Source organism: Numenius arquata, chromosome 9, assembly GCF_964106895.1.
Source record: "Numenius arquata chromosome 9, bNumArq3.hap1.1, whole genome shotgun sequence".
Taxonomy (NCBI): Eukaryota; Metazoa; Chordata; class Aves; order Charadriiformes; family Scolopacidae; genus Numenius; species Numenius arquata.
The window spans coordinates 40654145-40675815 of NC_133584.1; the positions used below are offsets into that span (position 1 = coordinate 40654145).

Sequence of the window (21671 nt, forward strand, 5' to 3'; positions counted from 1 at the left end):
TTAAATAAGAGTACTGATGTGTTGCCTGCAGGGAGAATGCTTATACTTAGTAGACTGTTTTCCAAATCTTTAGCCTCAGCGTATGCTTCAGCTTGTGCACACAAAATGCTCAACTCTCACAATGTGCTATACTGTGTATGAAGTGGGAAAATACTATTCTAGTGTAATTCCTTCCATCACAGGATCTTCACCGATAGTCAGGTCAAATGGGTCTTCCAGAGGTTTGTTGTTTTGGTTTGTTTTTGTTTTGTTTTGTTTTTTAATATTGAACATTGTTTGACAAAGCTAAGCCTTTCAGTTTTTAAGATGCTTGTTATGCCAAAAATAAAAGTGATTGAAAATTTGGAAAGCAGCAGTGAGTAGAGTATAAGAAGATCTTGATTTTCAGTATCCGTAGTCCTGAATCTAGGGGTAAGTTGCTTCTTATGGAAGGGCATGTGTTTTCATTTTCAATAGCTGATCCTTGTACTACAAACAACTTTTTTGTTTTGTACTGTATTGTTCCTCCTCCCTCCCCTCCCCCCCAGCCCCATAAGCAGTGATTGAATTATACTCTCTGGCATTTTCAGATAACCGAGTAACTGAGCCATTGCAAGTATGTGCATGCACACAACTTCTGAAGCATTTTTGTTATAAAGCTCAGTCTTATTAGCTACTGATATTTTAATTTTTGGTAAAAGAAGGTGAAGTGTTAAACTTGAGATGTGAAATGTATATAAGAATACTAAAAGTGCCTCTTTCTAGCATTTTGTCTCTCATTAGCAGTGCGGCTGATGTCAGATCCAAAGTTGGTTTCCACTTTGTTTATATGACCTGTATAAATACTACTTTAACATTCATGGAAAGAAATCAAACCAAAAGTTTCATAAAAAAGGAACAGTAGGCCTTTTCTCTCTCCTGATTGTTAAACTGGTATAACCGAACTGAAAGCTTGTTGACTGCCTGGCAGTATGGCCAGTACGGTCAGAAGTTCAAGTTAGCGTTTCAGAGAAAATCAGCGTTTTTACAACAAAGCATATACCTTTATATAATGGATATCTTGTAAACGTATTTTTGCAAGAAGCTTGTGCTGATGAAAAGGGATGCATGCAATTTTCTTCTAAGCTATTCATTTATAGTTTTCTGGCTTACAGTTCCTGCAGAGCTGCTTTTTTTTTTTTTTTTTTTTTTTGGGAGATTCCTGTTGAGATGTACCTGGAGGGAAACGGTAGCAAAACGGGGTTTTTTTGTTGTTGCGGTTTTTTTTCGCCAGTATTAATAGGATCTTAAAAGATGTTGTTCTTAAGCTTATATAAAAGAACATCAGTGCTTTGTGCTACAAAACAGGATCTTGTAAGTGGCAAATATATTTGTAAAATTGGCACTAGATATTTAAAAAAATACTAATAGAGGGGAAAGGGTTAGCGTTTATGTTGCATCATTTAGTCTGCGAATAAACTCTGTATTTGCCTTGGCAAATACGTATGCTGAGGTTAATTATAGGAAAGAATTAGTGTTCTTGGGTAAAGTATGCTGCATTTTATAGTTTGTGGAATACCCTCTAAGGCATGAGCTAGTATTTAGTTTGGTTGTTGGTGCTGACCTAAAAGAACAGAAAAAGATCTGCTGGCAGCCCTCAATATTTTGCTGTCAAAGATGGGCTGAGAACTTTTAATTTCCCTCCGGAAGAAACTATTTATACTGTGACCAGTAAAGGTTTTGCCTTGCACATTATACTGTCAAGTGCCTGTTTCTCACCTTGATGATGTGTTTGATGCACAGCTTAGCTGCGACATTTTTCAATTTGTTTTTAATTGTGTGATAAAGAATATGCTCACAAAGCTGAAGCCTATTATAAAACAAAATTGCATCTGAGTGGGAAATTGAGATATGTAACCTTAAGGTTTAACTCCTAGTCATGAAAGTTTTGGTGTGCTTTTTAGGTGATATTTCTTCAGAAATAATCGTTCTAGGGATGAACATTATTAAATTTAATATAATTTATTGTTATGCTTTAATAATGTATTTGTCTTTTGAGAACTCACTGGTGTGAGCTTTTCTTCTCTTATGTTTATAAACTTGTCTGAATTTTCAGAATGGGGTCCTCTTTTCTTTTACCTTCTTTAGATGCTTAACCACATTATACATTTATGGGCTTAAGCTATACACAGCTCCATATGTGGAATAAGTGTAGACTATGTCCCTAAATATTTGTTTTGAAATTGCGTTTCAATCTATGTGAAATGGTTTAGAAGAAGGTAGCATTAAGATTGTATGATAAGATTGCACAAAATAAAATATAGTTTATATTGCTTTCTCGTAGCCAATCTGCATGATTGTTGGTGTGGTTTTAACGGGAATTAAAAGCTTCATGTGGCTGTAACTGGTCACTTAACTCTAAGCAAAGTTCTTTCTGAGTATTTTTATTTATTAGCATCATTTGAAAAGAAAAATAGTATTTTCCATATGAATAAAGATTTAGTTTGAACTGAAATGCCTTATTCTTTGATATATATTTTTTTTTTTTGTCCCATTTTATTTGTCACGTGAACTTGTTTCCGGCTGCGTGAATGTTACTCGCATCATTGTAGAATGCGGCCGAGGGAGTGATGGCTGTGTCTGCCCAAACTCAGTGAATCACGCTGTCTCAGAAGCTGCAGCATCCTAGCTTTAAAGCATCACCCATTGCTTTCACAGTGGGAGGAATTCATTAGTTTTGACAAACTGCAAATATTTTGGTTTACTGGTATTTATTGGTTTAAACATTTATTTTATTTTTAAATTTCTTGGCTGTTATGAGAGCTTGGGCAGCGCAGCATTCTTTCCTTGAAGATTTCACCAGCTCCGTGTAAGCTGGAGGACCTGGAATGCTTTTGCGTACACGGGCCCCGTGAGGAGGTGAGACCTGCACGTCCTGGGCTGTGACAAAGCGAGGCGCAGCCGCTGTTACCGTTAGGTCGGCTGCAGAAAGAAGCCTGTTGTCACCACCCCGTTCTTGCGCTCCAGTCTGCTGGCTCTGTTGTTGTCCAAGTAGGCTTAGCAGGGAACATTTAGGCAAAACGTTTCTTACCAGAGCGTGTGAAGTAGCTGAAACAGGAAGTTTTATCCATACGAGTTACATTCTTAGGGAAAAACCCCTGTATGGAGACACCTCTGATGCTACGCAGGTGGGTCAGGCACACATCTGGGCGGGTGAAAGGGAGTGGGGGGGACCTGTGTTCCCAGACCCTGGGTAGACAAGGACCTTGCCCAGGTGAATTTGGCCTGGCACCTGTCTCAATTTCCACAACTTTAAATGCTTCGTAATGACAAACATATCAGGTGACAAAACTGTATGTCCTATCTCTGCACAGTCTGAAAAGAACACGAACGCATGTGTTTTTTATCCGTTTCTTGCACATCTGAACGTTCTTACTGATTTCTTTCTTTCCCCTGAGTGCCTGCTAGTTGTTTTCTGATGTGCAAGTAAACGAAACCAGCACTATGAAGAAGAAAAATAATTTCCTAAAAGGCTTAGTCCCTGATGACAGTTTGCTAAGGTGTGGATCATTAGATGTCCGTCCATCTCTCAGAAACGTCTTGCAGCGTGACGCTGCTTTGTGCCATACGAGAGAGAGATCCCGAGGTTAGGCAAAGAATCCAGTTTAGAAATTGAGGCAGTTGCATTTCTTGTAAGCGCAACCAGCGTAATAGCAGAAAAAAATGCTTTTTCTATAGTTACAAAGCAATAAAGAGCACGAAAGCAATCAGACAACGGGGATATAAATAGTAGAACATAATATGAAATACATAATAGTAAAGTATAAGGAGGGGATGGTTTTTCATATGATATTTACCATCTTTTCACTGATACTGAATAAAGAAATACGTGCTGGATTTGGGAAGAAAATTTTCCTATTCCGTATCTAGTCCTTACAAGAAGATGCAAGAAAGCTACTGTATTCTTTTCAGTCTGTAATCATCTGGTAAAAGCTTGGCTGGCACTTAAATTTTTGTGCTCTTGAGACCCAAATAACACCAGTGAAAGCTTAATAACATGTTTTGAACTGCAAGTTTGCTGCTGGAAACAAAAAAGCATTACTCTCTTCAGAGAAAAACGCTCAGCTGTGTTTTGTAAGACTAGTTTGCCCACTACTGAAAATAATCATGTGATATTTTGCTTTCTGGTTGCTCTAATCCCTTGTACTGAGAAAACGGATTGAACAGTTGAGTTTAAACAATTTTTCAGAGAATTGGCTAGTTTAATTATTTGAGGTTGTATAGTAAACAGCTCAGGTTTGATATGGAACCATTACTTTTTAAAGTTAGCAATGTCTTCTGGTCTGTCTTATCTTGTACCTCTTTCCTTGAAAACCCCCAAATGCTCTTGTCTTGAGCACCTCGTTTGTCCGGCAGCCGTGCGATTGTCCCCAAGGTTGCACTGCTGGATTCTTCTGGTACTGGAGAGATGGAGAGAGTACTGGGTGCGTGTGTTTGTGCTGGAGAAGGGAAGGGAGACTCCATAGTCCAAATACTGTACTAGGTATTTTTTTTTTTCTGCTGCTATTAATAATTAATATTAGTTATTCTTTGCTTTGTTTTATTTTTGTACTTGCCCCCTGTTAGCTTTTTTTTCTGGTCACACTTGCAAAGACCTCTCTGATTACATAAAGGCCTAATCTTTGCTGGTTCTCTCACGACGGGTACCCTCTTTCAGGCAGACTTGCCCTTCAGTTTAACGCCTGTAAACAGTTTATCTTTGGAACATTTGGGCAGAAACTTGGCAACCAACATTTGACAGGACAAACAAAGGAAAACAAGTCAAGCATCACTTCCCATTAGGAAGTAAACTATTGTTTGATAGGATGGGAGCACAAGATTCCCAGAAGTCATGCTACAGATACAGCAATGCTGCACATAGGGTTATTTTGAAAATTAGAGACATAGTGAAATATATACTTGCTTCTTTTTGTTGTTGTTTTTTTATAAAACCACACGCCTCCCGACGTGCGCTGACCGGTCTGCGCAGTGTGGCTGTCGCGCAGCTGCTCGTGAAAAGAGCACGTGCGTTGGTGAACCAGAGCCTCGTGGCCAAGGTGGCCAGCCTGTGGGCAGCTACAGCCACGCTGGAGGGTCCGAGCTCCTGAGCTGTGCGGTGAGAACTGGCTGCACCGGGGACAGTGGGAAGGTTTCCGAGACAAGGGAAGGAGCAGATGCTCTAGCATCGGGGAATGAAGCACAGTGTAAAGAGAAGTAAGAAGTCCAGAATATCCTGATCTCCTTCTATGACAAAATAACCAGATTATTGGACGAGGGAAAGGCTGTTGATATTGTATACCTGGACTTTAGAAAAGCATTCGATACTGTCCCCCATACAATTCTTGTGGAAAAACTGGCTTCACGCGGCCTGGATGAGCATACGATCTGCTGGGTCAAGCAATGGCTGACTGGAAGGTCCCAAAGAGTGGTGCTCAATGGATTTAAATCCAGCTGGCGGCCGGTCACAAGTGGTGTGCCTCAGGGCTCAGTGTTAGGACCATTTCTGTTTAATGTCTTTATTGATGATCTTGACAAGGACATAGGGTGTATCATCAGCAAGTTCGCAGATGACGCCAAGTTAAGCAGGAGTGTTGATTCCCAGGAGGATAGGGAAGCTCTACAGAGAGACCTAGATAGATTGGAGCATTGGGCCAAAATCAATGGCATGAGTTTCAACAAGGGCAAGTGCCAGGTTCTGCACTTGGGCCACAACAACCCCAAGCAGCGCTACAGGCTTGGGGAAGTGTGGCTGGAAAGCTGCCTGGAAGAAAGAGACCTGGGGGTTCTAATTGACAAGCGGCTGAATATGAGCCAGCAGTGTGCCCAGGTGGCCAAGAAAGCCAACGGCATCCTGGCTTGTATTAGAAATAGTGTGACCAGCAGAAGTAGGGAGGTGATTGTGCCCCTGTACTCAGCACTGGTGAGGCCACACCTGGAGTATTGTGTCCAGTTTTGGGCACCTCAATACAAGAGAGATATCGAGGTGCTGGAGCGAGTGCAGAGGAGGGCAACGAAGCTGGTGAAGGGCCTGGAAAACAAATCTCATGAAGAGCGATTGAGGGAACTGGGACTGTTTAGTATGAGGAAGAGGAGGCTGAGGGGAGACCTCATCACTCTCTATAACTACTTGAAAGGACACTGTAGAGAGGTTGGTGCTGGTCTCTTTGCACAGGTAATTAATGACAGAACAAGAGGGAATGGCTTCAAGCTCCAGCAGGGTAGGTTTAGACTGAACATTAGGAAAGAATTTTTCACAGAAAGAGTGGTCGGGCATTGGAATAGGCTGCCCAGGGAGGTGGTTGAGTCACCATCCCTGGATGTGTTTAAGAGCCGTTTAGATGTGGTGTTGGGGGATATGATATAGGGGAGAACTTTGTAGTGTAGGGTAGATGGTTGGACTCGATGATCCCAGGGGTGTCTTCCAACCTGGATGATTCTATGATTCTAATATCCGAGACTGTTCCTAGGGGGATTAGTGTCCCGGTTTGAAGTAAAACCGAACCAATTTTCTGTTCTGTAACTTTACATCCTAGCTAGGCCTCCTCTAACTCTCTGAAATTAACGGCATATCGTGGAGAAAACTGCTCGTTCTCAGAATGATAAGCCCAGTGTTTGTGCTCCAGGCCAAGGAATGGTGAGCAGAGAGGCCCTTGCTTATACTTATTGCTCTAACTACCAAGGTCAGCCAATTTCGTTATTTGCCCCCTTAGAGGGTCGGAAACAGAAAAAACGTAGAGGGGTCACATCGGTGGGGAGGAGTGGACAGGACAGGTGACACAAACCTGACCAACTGGGGTATTCCATCCCATCTGCCCCATGCTCAGTATAAAGGCTGAGGGATCAAAGGGTCAGCCCCTTCCTGCGATGGCCGACGTCCAGAGAGGACTCTGGCTGTTCATCTGCCTTTGATCCCGATCCGTGTGTTGCTGACTCCAGAGCTGGAATCCAGTTCCCATTCGTCACTGAGTCCAGTCTGGGACTTCCCCAGTGCCTGCCGGTGATGTGACTGTCATCCTGGGAGCTTGATACGGTTTTGTATATATTGTATCTATTTCATTATTTTCATCTTTATTTTTATTTTAATATTAATTCTTCATTAAAGTAGTTTAGTTCATTCTAAACTTCTAAATCTCCTTATCTCTTTCTCCTCCTCTCTCCTCTTTTGGGGGGGAAGGAGGAGGGAGAAGGGCCATCTGTCGATCTGGTTTTGGTAAATTAGGCCAAAACCATGACAATTAGTATTGGTGTTTATTATTAGGCCAGGGTTTTAGTGTTAGAGAATCGGAACTGACACACACGAGTCCTTTTTCCTGGTGTTCTTTCTCAGTTGTCCCATTCATAGATTCATAGATTGGTCCAGGCTGGAAGGGACCTCCAAAGGTCATCTAGTCCGACCTCCCCGCAGTCAGCAGGGACACCCCCAACTAGATGAGGCTGCCCAGGGCCCCGTCGAGCTTCACCTTGAATATCTCAAGGGAAGGGGCCTCAACCACCTCCCTGGGCAACCTTTTCCAGTGTTCCACCACCCTCAGAGTAAAGAACTTTTTCGAGAATGGGATTCTTGGCTGTGATGATCAATTGGAAAGAATACACCCTGTGCGCAGGTACAGAATGTAGGTTTTGGATGCCTTTAAGACTGGTGTTGTGTAACTCATAGCAAGCACTTCTATAGATCTATTCCATACTGCTGTACCTATAAATTAGACTTAATTAATCAAAAAACGTAGAAGGCAAGTGCGGGTAGTAGAAGCTTTAAACGTAGGCTCAGAAGGCAGCATATGGGTAGCTTGCAGCAAGAACTCAAGTGGTGGTGGGATGAAACTATTGAAGTTTCAGTTGAATTCAACAGCTCCATCCAGTGTCCTGCTTCTTCAAATACTGGACTTACGGGACTTTCAGCCTTCCCCCCTCCTCCCTCCCCCATCTCTGCTCTCTTACCAAATTCTCTGGGATCTCTAAGATAAGAGCTCTTTCCATCCTTCCCTCTCTTCGCTGAGATCCCAGGGTTCAGGTGCTATATGCAGCTGGCTTTCTTCATCTCAAGACTTTTTTCTCTCCTTACACTCCCCTCGTACCCACATTGATGATGTGAACTGGCTTTCCATTTATTCTTCTGGTTCCCATTTTCCTCTCAGGTATGACTTAAGCCTTCTAATCCTCCAAGGGAGGGACATTTGGCCTGTGCCTTCTCTTGTTTTAGTTCTCAGCTTTTAAATTGACTTCGAACTTCTCTTCACCATCAGTGTGGGCTGTTTTCTGATTTGATGTGGTTTTATTTTTGTTATTGACCAAGTGAACTTGCCTAACAATTAATGTCTCATTAATTTAACTTCTTTTGTCACAGGCTTTTATGCTATTGGTGAGGTTTGTTCTCAGCATTCATCTTTGACTTCTGCTTTTTGGTGTCTCATGATTTTGATGATTCTCCGTTAGCGTCAGGATAGTTTTTTCCCTCTTAGGGGGAATTATGTGGATGAATTACATGCTAGAGGTTAATTATTTGTTTGTTTGTTTTATTGCCTTTAGGGCTGCAAAGATGATTAGGGGCCTGGAGCATCTCTCTTACGAGGAAAGGCTGAGGGACTTGGGTCTTTTTAGTCTGGAGAAGAGAAGGTTGAGGGGGGATCTGATCAACACCTATAAATACTTAAAGGGAGGGTGTCAAGAGGAAGGGGCCAGTCTTTTTTCAGTGGTGCCCAGTGACAGGACAAGAGGAAATGGGCACAAACTTGAACATAAGAAGTTCCATCTAAACATGAGGAACTTTGAGGGTGGCAGAGCACTGGAAGAGGCTGCCCAGGGAGGTGGTGGAGTCTCCGTCTCTGGAGACATTAAAAACCCGCCTGGACACATTCCTGTGCAGCCTGCTCTAGGTGGACCTGCTTTGGCAGGGGGGTTGGACTAGATGGTCTCCAGAGGTTCCTTCCAACCCCGTATCATTGCTTCTGTGATTTAACGTTTTTATCTGTAGTGCCTTGTCCTAGGGACACGCTTGGTCCTAGGATGCCACGCAGCGAGGTAGCTGCTGCCCACATGTGGCTGCGATGCTTTGACCCTTTCTTTTCCTTAGGTGAGTACCTGAACATCTAGCCCCATGATTAAATATTCACTGAGGGCTAGAGAAGATTTATTATTATATGCGAGTGGAGTAGGTGCCGCTGAAAAGACGGCAGAGGAACAGTTCCATGAAAATTACCCTTAGGAATACTAACTTCTGATTTTGGTTGGATCTGCAACTTGAGCTGACTGGCTGATTCTGCAGCTGCATCAGTGCCTGGCACGGCATAGGGGAGAGGAGGGCGAATGTGACATGGGACACAACACAATCCCAAATGTAGCTTTTGACACAGGGAGTCCCCAAAATTCAGGTTCTAACCGTGAAGATCTGGAGTGAAATGGGACCTCTCATGGACTGTGAAAGAGGTGAGCTCTCCTCAGCTTTTCAAAGCAAGAGTGCGGTTCCTGTGTCTGACCTTGCTGGAGGTAAGTCAAGTCTCGTGCTCTCCTGGGTCGAAAGTTAAGCATCTCCAGTTTGCTGCTTGACTTAACTGCCCTGCTTCTCTCTAGCCATCGCGGAGTGACTTCCTGGGCACTTTCCCCATGGCTTCTGTAAGAAGCTGCAGAGTACTTTGTTGGTTAAATTTGGGTTACAAGACTCCTAAGTACCAAATGCTAAATCAGCTGTGACTGATTTTGTGAAGTTTGAAGTTCTCTTGATGGAATAAGTTTCTGGTGCAATTGTCTGGCTTCAAGTGATGAGGCTTAAGAAATATGTACACTCCGGCTTGCTCTCCTTCTATATGTACATATACATGTATATGCCAGACTTAGAAGTTGAGAGCAATAGCATAAATGCAAAATCAAGAAATTTTTCCTCTTATTCATTGCCTCCTTTACAAGTGTGTGAATTACTTTAATGATTAATTGACATGCAGCTGAATATGAGCCAGCAGCGTGCCCAGGTGGCCAAGAAAGCCAATGGCATCCTGGCCTGTATTAGAAATAGTGTGACCAGCAGAAGTAGGGAGGTGATTGTCCCCCTGTGCTCAGCACTGGTGAGGCCACACCTGGAGTATTGTGTCCAGTTTTGGGCACCTCAATACAAGAGAGATATCGAGGTGCTGGAGCGAGTGCAGAGGAGGGCAACGAAGCTGGTGAAGGGCCTGGAGCATAAGTCGTACAAGGAACGATTGAGGGAGCTGGGACTGTTTAGTTTGAGGAAGAGAAGACTGAGGGGAGACCTCATCACTCTCTATAACTACTTGAAAGGACATTGTAGAGAGGCTGGTGCTGGTCTCTTCTCACAAGCAAATAACGATAGAACAAGAGGGAATGGCTTCAAGTTGCAACAGGGTAGCTTTAGACTGGCCATTAGGAAGAAGTTCTTCACAGTAAGAGTGATCAGACACTGGAATGAGCTGCCCAGGGAGGCGGTTGAGTCACCATCCTTGGATGAGTTTAAGAGTCACTTAGATGTGGTGTTGGGGGATGTGGCGTAGGGAAAAACTTTGTAGAGTAGGGTAGATGGTTGGACTCGATGATCCCAAGGGTCTTTTCCAACCTGAATGATTCTATGATTCTATGATTATTGGCTCAAAAATACACTCCTAGGAGTGTACATACACAGGAGGCCAGGGAGCAGAGGTTTACTTTGAGGCATGACCCTTCTCACGGGTTACACAAGTCAGTGCTGGTGTAAAGGGCAATGAGATTAATTCAGGTTGTCAAAATAGGTTCTTTATTACAGGAGAGGTATTTATTAACAAGCTCATTATCATGAAGGTGAAATCCTCTCCCCTTTCCATCTCGTGAAGAGATTAAAAAAAAAGAAAAATTAAAAACACACAGCACAAACCCTATTGATCAAAATCAAAACCCAATTGATCACTGCCTTAGCTTTTTGCTTAGGTGACACAATTAAAATCTATCTTCTTATGCACTGATGACTTCACACCAGGTAGTCACTTCTAATCAAGCTCTGTTACTTGCCTGTTCTAAGACTTACAATCACTAAATGTTTAACTAGCTGCTGGAACTGCTCCCAAAGCTGAGTTTTGCTGAGTGGTAAAAGGTGATAATGCTGCTCGTGACAGTGTGATTCGGCACTCGCAGGCTTTACGATTGTAAAAAAATATTCTCATAGCCCTGCACTGAAATGCTCCTCAGGGTATGGGTGCAAGTTTCTTCTTTTTTTTTTTAAACCGGGAAGAAATGTTTAAAAAGCCACCTTTTGGAAGTGGGAGTCCTGGTGGACACCAAGTTAAACGTGAGCCAAGCACTGTACCCTTGCCGCAGATGAGGTTAATGGTATCCTGGGCTGCATCAGGAGGAGCATTGACAACAGGTGGAGTGAGGTGATCCTTCTCCTCTACTGGTGAGGCCCAGAGAGGTTGTGGAGTCTCCTTCCTTGGAGATACTCAAAAAGCTGTCTGGACATGGTCCTGGACAACTAGTTCTAGCTAGCCCTGCTTGAGCAGGGAGGTCCCTTCCACCCTCAACCATTCTGTGACTATAGGATGAAGTACTGGAGCACAGGACTACAAGCTAGAGTCCCGCTGCTTGTCATCTTAAGCACTGCTTCCTCAGACCTGTGTGAGGGCCTTGTTACCCAGCCTACACCAGAAAGTGTCTCAAAACCTGTCCTTCAGCCTATCTGTTGCAGAGGAACTGAAAAATCAATTATCACAGACACTGACTTTTCCAAACGATTTAAAGTCACCTCTCTCCCTTCTCAATTTAGAGGCCAGGGGAGGTCCCTCTCCATAATCTTAATACCTTTCCCCAGTTCCCACATTATTCGCATCTTCAGCAGTGGGCAGCTTCCCAGGTAATGGTGTGTCCCTTAAGAGCTTGCATTTTGTCTGCAGGAGGGATGGTTCCTTGCAGTCCCTGATCAGAGACCTTCAGTGAGCGCCACGGGTGAAGAGCTCAGCACAGTATTAAACCAAATGCTGACTTTAGAACCTTTCTTCACAGCTTTCAAAGAAAGCAGGCAGCATCTTAAGATACCTTAATTGAAAGAAAAACCCCACAAAGCCCTGTATTGAAAAATCCACCTATCAGCAAGTTCAATGGATAAGGTTGGTGTAACGCTGAAATTAAAGTGAGGAAAACTACCTCCTGAGGAAATAAATACTCTCCTCTTCTTGTATTAACAGTCCAGGTATCCTATTAAAAAGTGCTAATACAACCCATTACTGAAAAGCAATGTCACTTGCACTGCTTGCATGCTTCTCATTCCAGTACCAATTACTGCAGAGAATGGAAAGATCTTATAAAATTCAAATGGATTCTAGGAATAATAGATAAAAACATGATTTATTACGCTGTACAAAACTAGATTCAGAACAAGCAAGTGCAGAATATAATACATGATTTATTTTTTCTGTACATTACATATTTCTTAAATTTCATTGACAAATCCAAAACTTCCCTAATTTATCCGTTACCTGCCTAAAGCCAAACAATTAATTTTGTTCTACAGGATAGAAAATAGCTTCCTGGAGAATTTATCATCTGATTAACTTGGCAGTAGGTGCTTCAGCTCAGACTGACTTTCAGCATTTCCCACAGCTTGTGAAGACTTGTCAGGTTAGAAGCTCAGCTGGCAGTATGATGTCCTGCCACTGTACCAGTCTAGAAACAAGCAACTCCATCCTCATTAAAATTACAATAATGTCTTCTTCTCAGAAGATGAATTAATGCAGTTGCATTTGTAACCATACCAAACAGTATAAATGAAGGCTGTAGCTACCATAAAAAAAAAAAAAAAAATTACTTTCCAGTAGCCCCAGATCTGTCTCTTGAGTTAAGCAGGATGTGCTGAGATAGGTTATATGTTTAATAAAGTCCTTAAGAAAAATAAATATTTTTGCATAATGTATGTACAACTATTGGTTGATTTCCTTCATTCATAGGTTCAAAGACAGCTACAACCACAGCGATATTTTATTCATTAGCTCACCATGATTAATGCCACCTTGGTAACTGATGAGTCCAAGAGAATATTGGCCTATTCTTTATAATAGTGCAAATTATATGGAGGTGTTTTGAAAACAGTGGCTTAAGGAAAGAAGGATTAACAAAAAAACCCTCCTTTGGTCCCTATAAGAGTAGTTTAACTCTTCCATGAAATTTTCAAAACTCCCCCACATAATTTTAACAAACTATTAAGGCGTCAAAAGATTGGATTTAAAGTTGAGATTAAAATGTTCCTTCTTGGACTAGAAAAGAAGTCCACTGAAGATTTCCCGACAATGAAATTTTCTTAGTGTGTCTCCTCCTCAGCTCTTTTCTGCACAAACACAGTATGCCAAATAAGCCTGTCTGATCATCTCCTCCATATTTTTTTTTTTTACTACAACAAGACATTACACTTAAATATATTGCACAAAAAGCATAACGTATCCTGCCTGACTCTCCACAAAAATGGCCACAAAACACAGGAGAACAACTACCCAACGTCTCAAAATTTGAAGAGATCGATGAAATGCTGAGGAGATACTGGCATGAGACAGGTGTCTGGATCACTGGCTGTGCAGGGGTGTCCTGTATCCTGCAAGATCAAGGAGACAAAAAAGTAAGTTCTCTTTCCATACTTGCAATCTCCCTCCACCCCCAACTTAAAAAAAAAAAAAAAAAAAGGGCAAAACTTCAGATATAGGCACATGCAACTATTTCCACTGTAAAACTGATAGGAACTTGCTCTTTTTAAGAATTCACCATATTTCTATTACTGTTTTAGAGTAAGTTGTTCAGAAAATAGGCCTTTCTAGTTTGTCTGAGGTAGTGCAGGATAGCTTCAGATTTCAGGAAAAAAGACAACCAAACCACCCACCTTCTCCTCCTGCCAAAACCGGAACCTGAGTCAGAGCTCTTGAAAAAAGTTTCATATTCCTTATTTGTTATTTTTTGATGAGAGTAATTAATAAAAAGCACCTGCTTCATTGAACATGAATTATCTGTTTAATGAAAGTCTGAAATCAACTACTTCAGGGGGGAAAATTAGCTCCTTGCTTTCAAAGTGAAGGGCAGCAGATACTTCCAAAAAAAAAAACCAAAAACCACCACACCCCAAAAAACAACAACCAACCAAACCCCGTGAAAGGTTTTTCAACTTTGCTTGTTTTTCTTTTTCCCCTCTTTCACTCCTACTATTTTCCCACCTGGAAGCATTGCCTTAAAACAGAAGTTAGCACCCAGGCAGGCCAGGAATATAGAGAATGATCAGGATGGAAAGGTTTGGCATTACAAGTTGACTAAACCTGCAGTGTTTTCTTTAAACTTGAACTTAGCACGATTGTCTGATTACGATTCAAATTCCTTTTCAAATGAAATGTTCAGTTTTGCACAGTATTAGAACCCTCTAAAGGAAGGAAAGGCTAGAGGTGTAACTAGAAGAAGGTCCCAGACAGTTCAAGGGAGAGGTTCAATAATGTTGATCAATAATGTTGTAAGGCTCAGAAACTTAAAGGGGTTCTCTCCCTTTTCTACTGGAGTTGATGAATTCATCATGTGGGGCAAGAAAACTAAAGTAAATACATGGTATGTAGCTCAGACCACTGCAGTCTTAATTTCTTTCGTTTCCATAGGACGTGAAGTTACATGCAATTCAGTTAATAGATGGAAAGAACCCATAAGTGAATTATTTTTTTTTTCCTCACTTGGAAACTCACATATGGAAAGTGTTGTCAAAGATGCCACATTCCCTTTCAAAGTCTTTGCAACAGCAAATGCACTAGGGTGAAATACATTCTAAATACTACTCAGCTTTTCCAATTAAAATTGTTACTCAACAGATATAGTATCTGTATTTTTCAATCAAGTCTCTAGCTGACTGCATGAAAATATCATGTGGTATCACCTCCTCATTCTCCCTCTTTGTTTAATAATTGCTTTAACGCCCCCTGAGAACCAGTTGTTACATTCATGACATACAGAGGGAAAAACAAATACCATAGAGAACAGAGAAATAGATTAGACCTCAGGTAGAACTGCCTGTTTGGGGAAGTGGCAGATGAGAAAGAACAGAAGACTAAGACCAGAAGTGTTAAACCTAACACCTTCGTCTTGAGATGACATCTGCAAGGAAGAGATACACCACAGCAGAAAACACTCCCAAAGGCAGTTGCTAATGAACTATCATCTTCTCTACCCACTGCCATGTCAGTGTTATGTCAGTACTTTTCTAGCTTCCAGGAAAAAAACATCATCAGAATTAGGATTCTGGGAAAGAAGCTAGAGTTTATCCCCTTTTAGTGCTGCTTTATACTCCTAAATATTTTAGACTGAATTTGAAACGTGCTATCTGCTTTGCTCTGCACATCATAAAAACATTTTTGAAAGCTCTGCTCAGTCAGAAATTACAGGTCCAAATCTCAGTAAGGTCAGTTCTTGGGGTTTTTAGTTATTAAAACCAACAGAAACAGCAATTTTACAGTGAAAAGAGTGATGAGGACTGAAAAGAAGAATCATAACTTTCTTGTAATTATGATTATTCTGCCTTCCAAGAAAAATGTACTTCCCTTGAAATGACATTTAATAAATAGTGTTCAAATCATACTGATTTTCAATGTATCTACTTAAAGCTAAAACAGAATTCTTTTTAATCAACAAGAGAATTCACCAGGAGAAGCTTTTTCTTGGAAATGTAGTTTTCCTCCTCAAATTTTATCATAAATAGACACTAAGAAGCTTCCATAACAGCTTTGGAGCTACAAAAAGAGTCCCTTTCTGTATAATTATTTCCACCATTTCTTCATTCAGAAAGCAATGTTATAATTGCCTCCCCCCACTCTCCCAAGTCATATGCAGCCGGTTTTGGGAATTTCTTTTCAGAGACACTCTTTCATAAGAGTACGTATGACTAGAGCACTCCAAGTGGAATAAAATCAATTTTAGTAGCTTTGCATTAAAGAAAATTATCTGAGGTTCATTTTACTCTTTACAGATTTAAGCACTGAATTGAATACATCAGGCAGTATAGAAACAGTTTATAAACACTGAGCACAGAGAAACCTATTTCTTAACAAAATCTGGCTGATCTCACTGACACCATGCATCTATGTTCATTAGAAGTTGAATCATGGTCCCTAAGCTTAAATGGCATTAACAGAGAATATGGCAATAGTAAAAAACAAAACTGATGAAAAACTGAGATGGAAAGTCATCACTACCTTATCTAATAGGGAAACAAGAAACAAAAGTATTCCTGCCGCTAAACTGATATGGGGAAACAAAATCAAAATAAAGAGTATCAAACGATTAGAAATGAACACGTTATTCACTTCGACATTACAGAACTGTCAGCAATGAGAACAGATGAGACACACAGGAAATACCTTGAGTAACAAAGCAAGGTGGTAGTCCTTTGAGATCGTGAAGAAGGAAGCAGGAAGGAGAGCCGTAAAGTAAAAGAAGCAGAGTTAAAAGTTTATTGAAGCTGGGGTTCATGTGCCATTTAGAAAAATACTCTCTTATTCTTGGCAAAAATCAAGCAGCTGGAGAACCAAAACCAGAACAAGCCCCAAGACAACTAAATCCCAGATGTGAAGCATATCGCAAAACAGTTACACTAATTTACATAAAGCCCTGGATACTGAAAGAAGATAAAGCATTTCAACTTCTATGGCGATCTCTGGGATAACTCAGTGTGCTACTGAGTGAGCAAAGAAAATAAAAGATCTGCCCACAATCGCAGCGTGGCCTAGTGGAACAGAAGAAATAGTATACATAAAAAGTATTCACAGAGGCATTAGTCAATAATTAGTTTGCCATTACTTTTACATTACTGAATTACATATTTTTCCTCACTTTCATCATGGACAAATCTTTTACTTATAAGTCACTTCTGACAGTCATTCAATATGAAGAGTCTCTTATAATCATTCCCTCCTTTAACGCAGAAGAGTACAAGATGTTCTATTATATCACTGTACTTCCTACAATGGATTGAGCGGTCAGTTGGTCTCAATCTTTCAGGTCTTTTCCAACCTAAATGATTCTACGATTGATTTTTTTCTTATTGTATTTAACATTACTATGGTCACAGGTTTTGAGCAAGTACAGGAATACAAATGCTGCTTCCTGAAAAGCTCTTACAGACTTGTTAAAAGTAGCACTAAGATTATTATAGCACAGTGAAAAGTGAGATTTCCCTACTTGAACTCTTTGCTAATTCAATTCAGCAGCCGTCAGTCCCTTCTTTTGCAAGGCCTTCTTTAAAAGAACACAAAATGCAGGACTGAAAGAATTTCCTAGGTCACCAAGTGTAGCTCTCTCATGCTGCCAGCAATTACATTATATTATCAATTTCATAAACTGATGAAAATTCTTCTCATCACGAGCTAGGCCTGCGCTTTGTGACTATTTCAGAAGCTCGGGGCTTTGGTTCTTAGAAACTTAACTCTCAGCATAAGTTTACCCACAACTAGTTTCTACAACTTATTTGCATCAAGGCTGTCCTTTAGCTTAAATAATGAAATAATTTCCTTAAGCAGTTTCACATTTATTCATCCCTTCTCTGTCTCTGAGATATGGAGGGCAGTTAAAGCTTACTAGCTTTAACACAGCCAATTTAAAAGAAAGAAACATCTCCTAGTCTTCATGCCCTCGTCACTTCAGTACTTTTTCATCTGCAACTAATCCAATGTTTTGCTTTGTTCTTGAATGAGGGGAGAGGAAAAAAAACCCAACAAGAAAAGCCACAAGTGCAATACCAAGGTGCGTTCAGCGCATTGTCTGAAGTTCTTCTGAATGCCCTTGAAAGCAAAAGCTGCCTGATTTTTCAAGTGTACTATTAAAAGAAGAAACTAAATTGTTATGTATTATAAACTAATCTGAAGAATCCAGCGCTTCCATTTGTTTCAAAATTCAAACACTTGCTACTTTTCCTCTCTAAACTGTGATTTCTCTTTCTTTCTCTGAAACTCTCAAAAAGTTTGGTTTTGGTAGCTTGTTGGTTTTTGTTTTGTTCCCCTCTCCCACCCCATACAAGCAATGGAATCATGAAGCGTAAAAGCTTCAGTTGAGAACAAAGTCTGTACATTATAGACACAATCATATGTCAACTACTCATACGTTTAATTTAATAATCTGTCTAATCAAGCATGACACTGAAGCTGGAATGAGCTGTCAAAGCCTGATAAAAGTTTTTTCCGATTAAGAAATATTTTCACCTAGCACGGAATCTTTCTGGAACTAATAAAGCTTCCCCACTTTGTTTCCCATCTTTGTTTAAGCAGCTTGGGAAATGATATAGATACAGGTGCATGAAAAAGCAGAACTACTTTTCCTCACCATGTAACTCAGAGGGACTAGCACTATGGTACTCATATTGCCCTGTAAACAGAGGGACTGTTATTCAGATCAGTGATTAATCTCTCCTAGTGTCCCTGCCAATAAGGGTGCCAGATGTGCAGAAATCAATTAGTTTAACAATCTATTTCAGCCTGATGAAACATTTATTTTAAGACAGGGACGGGGCTCAGATTCCAAGACCTAGAGAAGGAAAACTGCAACGCAGGCTCACAGAATAATCAGGTTGGGAGGCATCTCAGGAGGTCTCTAATTCAGCCTTCTGCTCAATGCAGGATAAGCTATGAGATCACATCAGGTTGCTCCAAGCTTCATCCAGTCAGGTCTTGAAAACATCTAAGGATGGAAACTGCCCAACCCCTATGGTCAAACCATTCTCTTGCTTGGCTGTCTCATGGCAGGCTCTTGGGTTCCTCTGAAGTGGTCTTCTCCAGCCTCTCCTTATAGGGCAAATCCTTAAGTCCACAAGGCAAGTCCTCAAGCCTCCCTGATGATCTGGCCCTCATCTGAACTCCATCCAGTTTATCAATATCTTTTTTGTATTGGGGACCCCCAGCTGGATGCAGCATCCCAGATGAGTGCCAAGTGAAAAGGGATAATCACTTTCCTCAACCAGCTGACTGCACTCTTGTTAAAACAGCCAAACACCTGCCACAATTTTAGTAGAAACATGCAATTAATCTATAACTACATCCTCACTTTAAGATCTGCCCAAATCTCCAGGATGAGGCAGCCAGGTCTGGAATGGTGATCTAGTAGGTCCTGCTCATCGATCCAGACAGAGCACCTTTACAACTCACTGTGTTGTGTCTCACTAAAAACCACAAACTGAGTGCTGTTATTCCAGTCGTAGATTGGAGCAGTCAAGGTAAAAAGACATCTGCCTGCACAGGTTCAACTGCCTCTTACTGTCACACAATCTCCAAAGTTAAACATTTAATTACAAACACATTGTAGTCAAAGTGCTATACTTTCAATTATAAAGAGATCAGAATGAGAGATTTTTAACGTAGAAAGCATTAACCCTTTAGACAGCAAAGCCAGACAATCCAAACAAATCTGATACCAAAAATGCCTACCTGCATGCATGCTGTCTGCTTACCTTTAAAATTTCCACTTTCAAAGAGAAAACTGACAAGATGACCTTAATATTTTTCCTTTCAGATGATCACCAGTAGCTGTTTGAACTTTTTCTGATTATCTATTTCAAAGCTCTTACCTTCCAAAACAGAATACTACAATGTCGACAGAAATGCAAGGTGTCCCCATACTGTTCCTTTATCGGGTAATATTTCTGAAGTGCAAAGTACATCAGCTTCCAGTCAATGTGACCTTTCTCTGATGGAATCAAATGCCTACAAAACTGAACATAAAATTAATATCTTCCTTTAAAATTGATAAAGAACTAGTCAAACCAGGTAAAGGGCTGGGGGTGTGGGGCAGGAAGGTAGTTAAACTAAAGTTTTGTAACTGGAATTCTTTGAAGTCAATAATCCCACATCATACATATCTGCAAAGCAGTGAGAGAGATCTAGCCACAAAATAAAAAGGAAGGTAAAACACTAAAAATAGGAGGGTGCACATTTGTCAAGAAAAAGTAGGCCATACACAACTGATCTAACTCTACTGTCTTGAAATTATTCTAATTATAGTCAAGAACCATATAACAAAAACAATATTTAGACCTGTAAGTAATTAATTTTATACTTTAAAATAAACCACTCAGGAATGAGATTTTAAAAAAATGTGCATTACAAGTAGTGGTTTTCTGCTAAGACAGTAACTATGGATTTAAATAATGTTTTTTCTTTCATTTTAAAAGTATATACATGATTATTTTTCACATTTACTTATGATCTTTCTAGAAGAATAGCAATAATCAGTGACTGATGTACTTCAGTACATCAGACTGAGGTACTATGAGGACATAATCTGCATTTAAAGATTAGCTGATGCACAGTAGCTATTTCTCCCCAGCTTAATACACAGCCAAGGTTTATTAAGTATGTATTTATAAAAGCCTTCTGTTCTACTCAGTGTGGATTAATGCTAATACATTAAGGGCTTTCTTCACTCAGAAGACGATTCCTAGATGGGGGGAATAGCACTGCCTTTGTGATTTCAGCTACACTTCATTTCATAATAGCTTCCCTGTGTAGAGTTCTCATTTTTTCCAAAAGCGCTCTTCAGATATCAAGTGTGTTTTTGTGGTCGTTTCAGTGGTTCAACAAATATACTGCAGAGGACAGGAAAAACAACCTAGCGTGATTCTGTAGCTTATTAAGGTAGTACACTTTTAAACAGAAAAAGCAGAATTCAATATTGGAGAATAAATAAAATCATTAGATTTCTATCATTAATAACCTATTAAGAAATTGAATCTGAACATTTCAGAATGCATGGGAAACACTGTGTACAAAAGTCCTTTATAAGGCACAGAGGTAGTTAATTCTACTGAAATGCTTAAGTGATCTTTTTCCCAGCATTACCTTAGTATAACAGCCTCCTCTCCAACCAGTTTTGTGACTGTTCAATAGAGTTTACCTCATCCAGCTTCAAAACCCGTTCAACTGCTACATTAAGCTTAGACTTCTTATCCTTGTAACTGCATCTTGCATTCTTCCCAGCTGCTTCTGAAGGAGGGTTTTTCAGTTTGCTTTTGTCTGTCTATATTCTCCATGCAGTTCATTCTAAAGCCTTTCCTCTCACCAAAATTCTTATTTGGGTCAACTGCATGCAAATTAATTGATCTTCACTTCTACCTTCCCTGTTACAGTAATACTTAATCTGGTAGTCATCGACCAAATGGTAACACTTCAACTTGTCAGATTTAAGAATGCGTATTGTCACTTCCTCCAGTCTGGAATGTACTAGGTTTTTAAAGTTCTTCCTCCAGCTCTGATGAGGTAACTTCTATTTTCATAGCTTTATATTCACCTAGTCTGATTTTGTCTCAGCGTATATTACTTTCAGAAAATAAAGACAGTTCTGGAGGCATTCCTAGAATGCTTTAAAACTTTTTATGAGGAAGGGACAGAAAAGTACCATTTCTCTTTTTGTCCTTAATTTCAAGATCTCCAGCATTTGTTCTAGTCTTTTTTTGTAAAATAAAAAAAAAAAAATCCAATTTTGGCTTCACCAGATTGTTCATGTAGTCTAAAGGTTTGAGCAACCTGTCTGCCTACCTTGGTTAGTAAAAGCAAGTTCTACTTTGGGTACTAAAATTAGAAACACCTTAGAATGTTTCTCCTCTACTGCACTTGCCAGGGATTGGGTAGTTTAAAAAAAAATTCTTATGGTAGAAATTTTTTTAAAATAATGCAAGGAAACAGCCTGATATTACCCTAAACTCACAGATA

At 40.4% G+C, this 21671-nt stretch overlaps 1 protein-coding gene across 3 annotated transcripts in view; it reads right to left on the reverse strand.

Annotated features, from left to right (window-relative positions):
- Nucleotides 1-12291: 12291 nt before the first annotated feature.
- Nucleotides 12292-21671, reverse strand: part of FBXO25 (F-box protein 25) — a 34794-nt gene continuing 25414 nt past the window's right edge. For 2 of the 3 annotated variants that reach the window (XM_074153194.1, XM_074153195.1), the window contains exons 9-10: nt 19532-19675; nt 12298-13552 (exon numbers count right to left, since the gene is read on the reverse strand). In XM_074153194.1, coding sequence (XP_074009295.1) covers nt 13463-13552; nt 19532-19675 — 234 coding nt within the window. In that variant the 3' untranslated portion in view covers nt 12298-13462. Of the gene's footprint in view, nt 13553-16337; nt 16365-19531; nt 19676-21671 lie in introns of all 3 variants that reach the window. The other variant, XM_074153193.1, reaches the window with a different exon arrangement.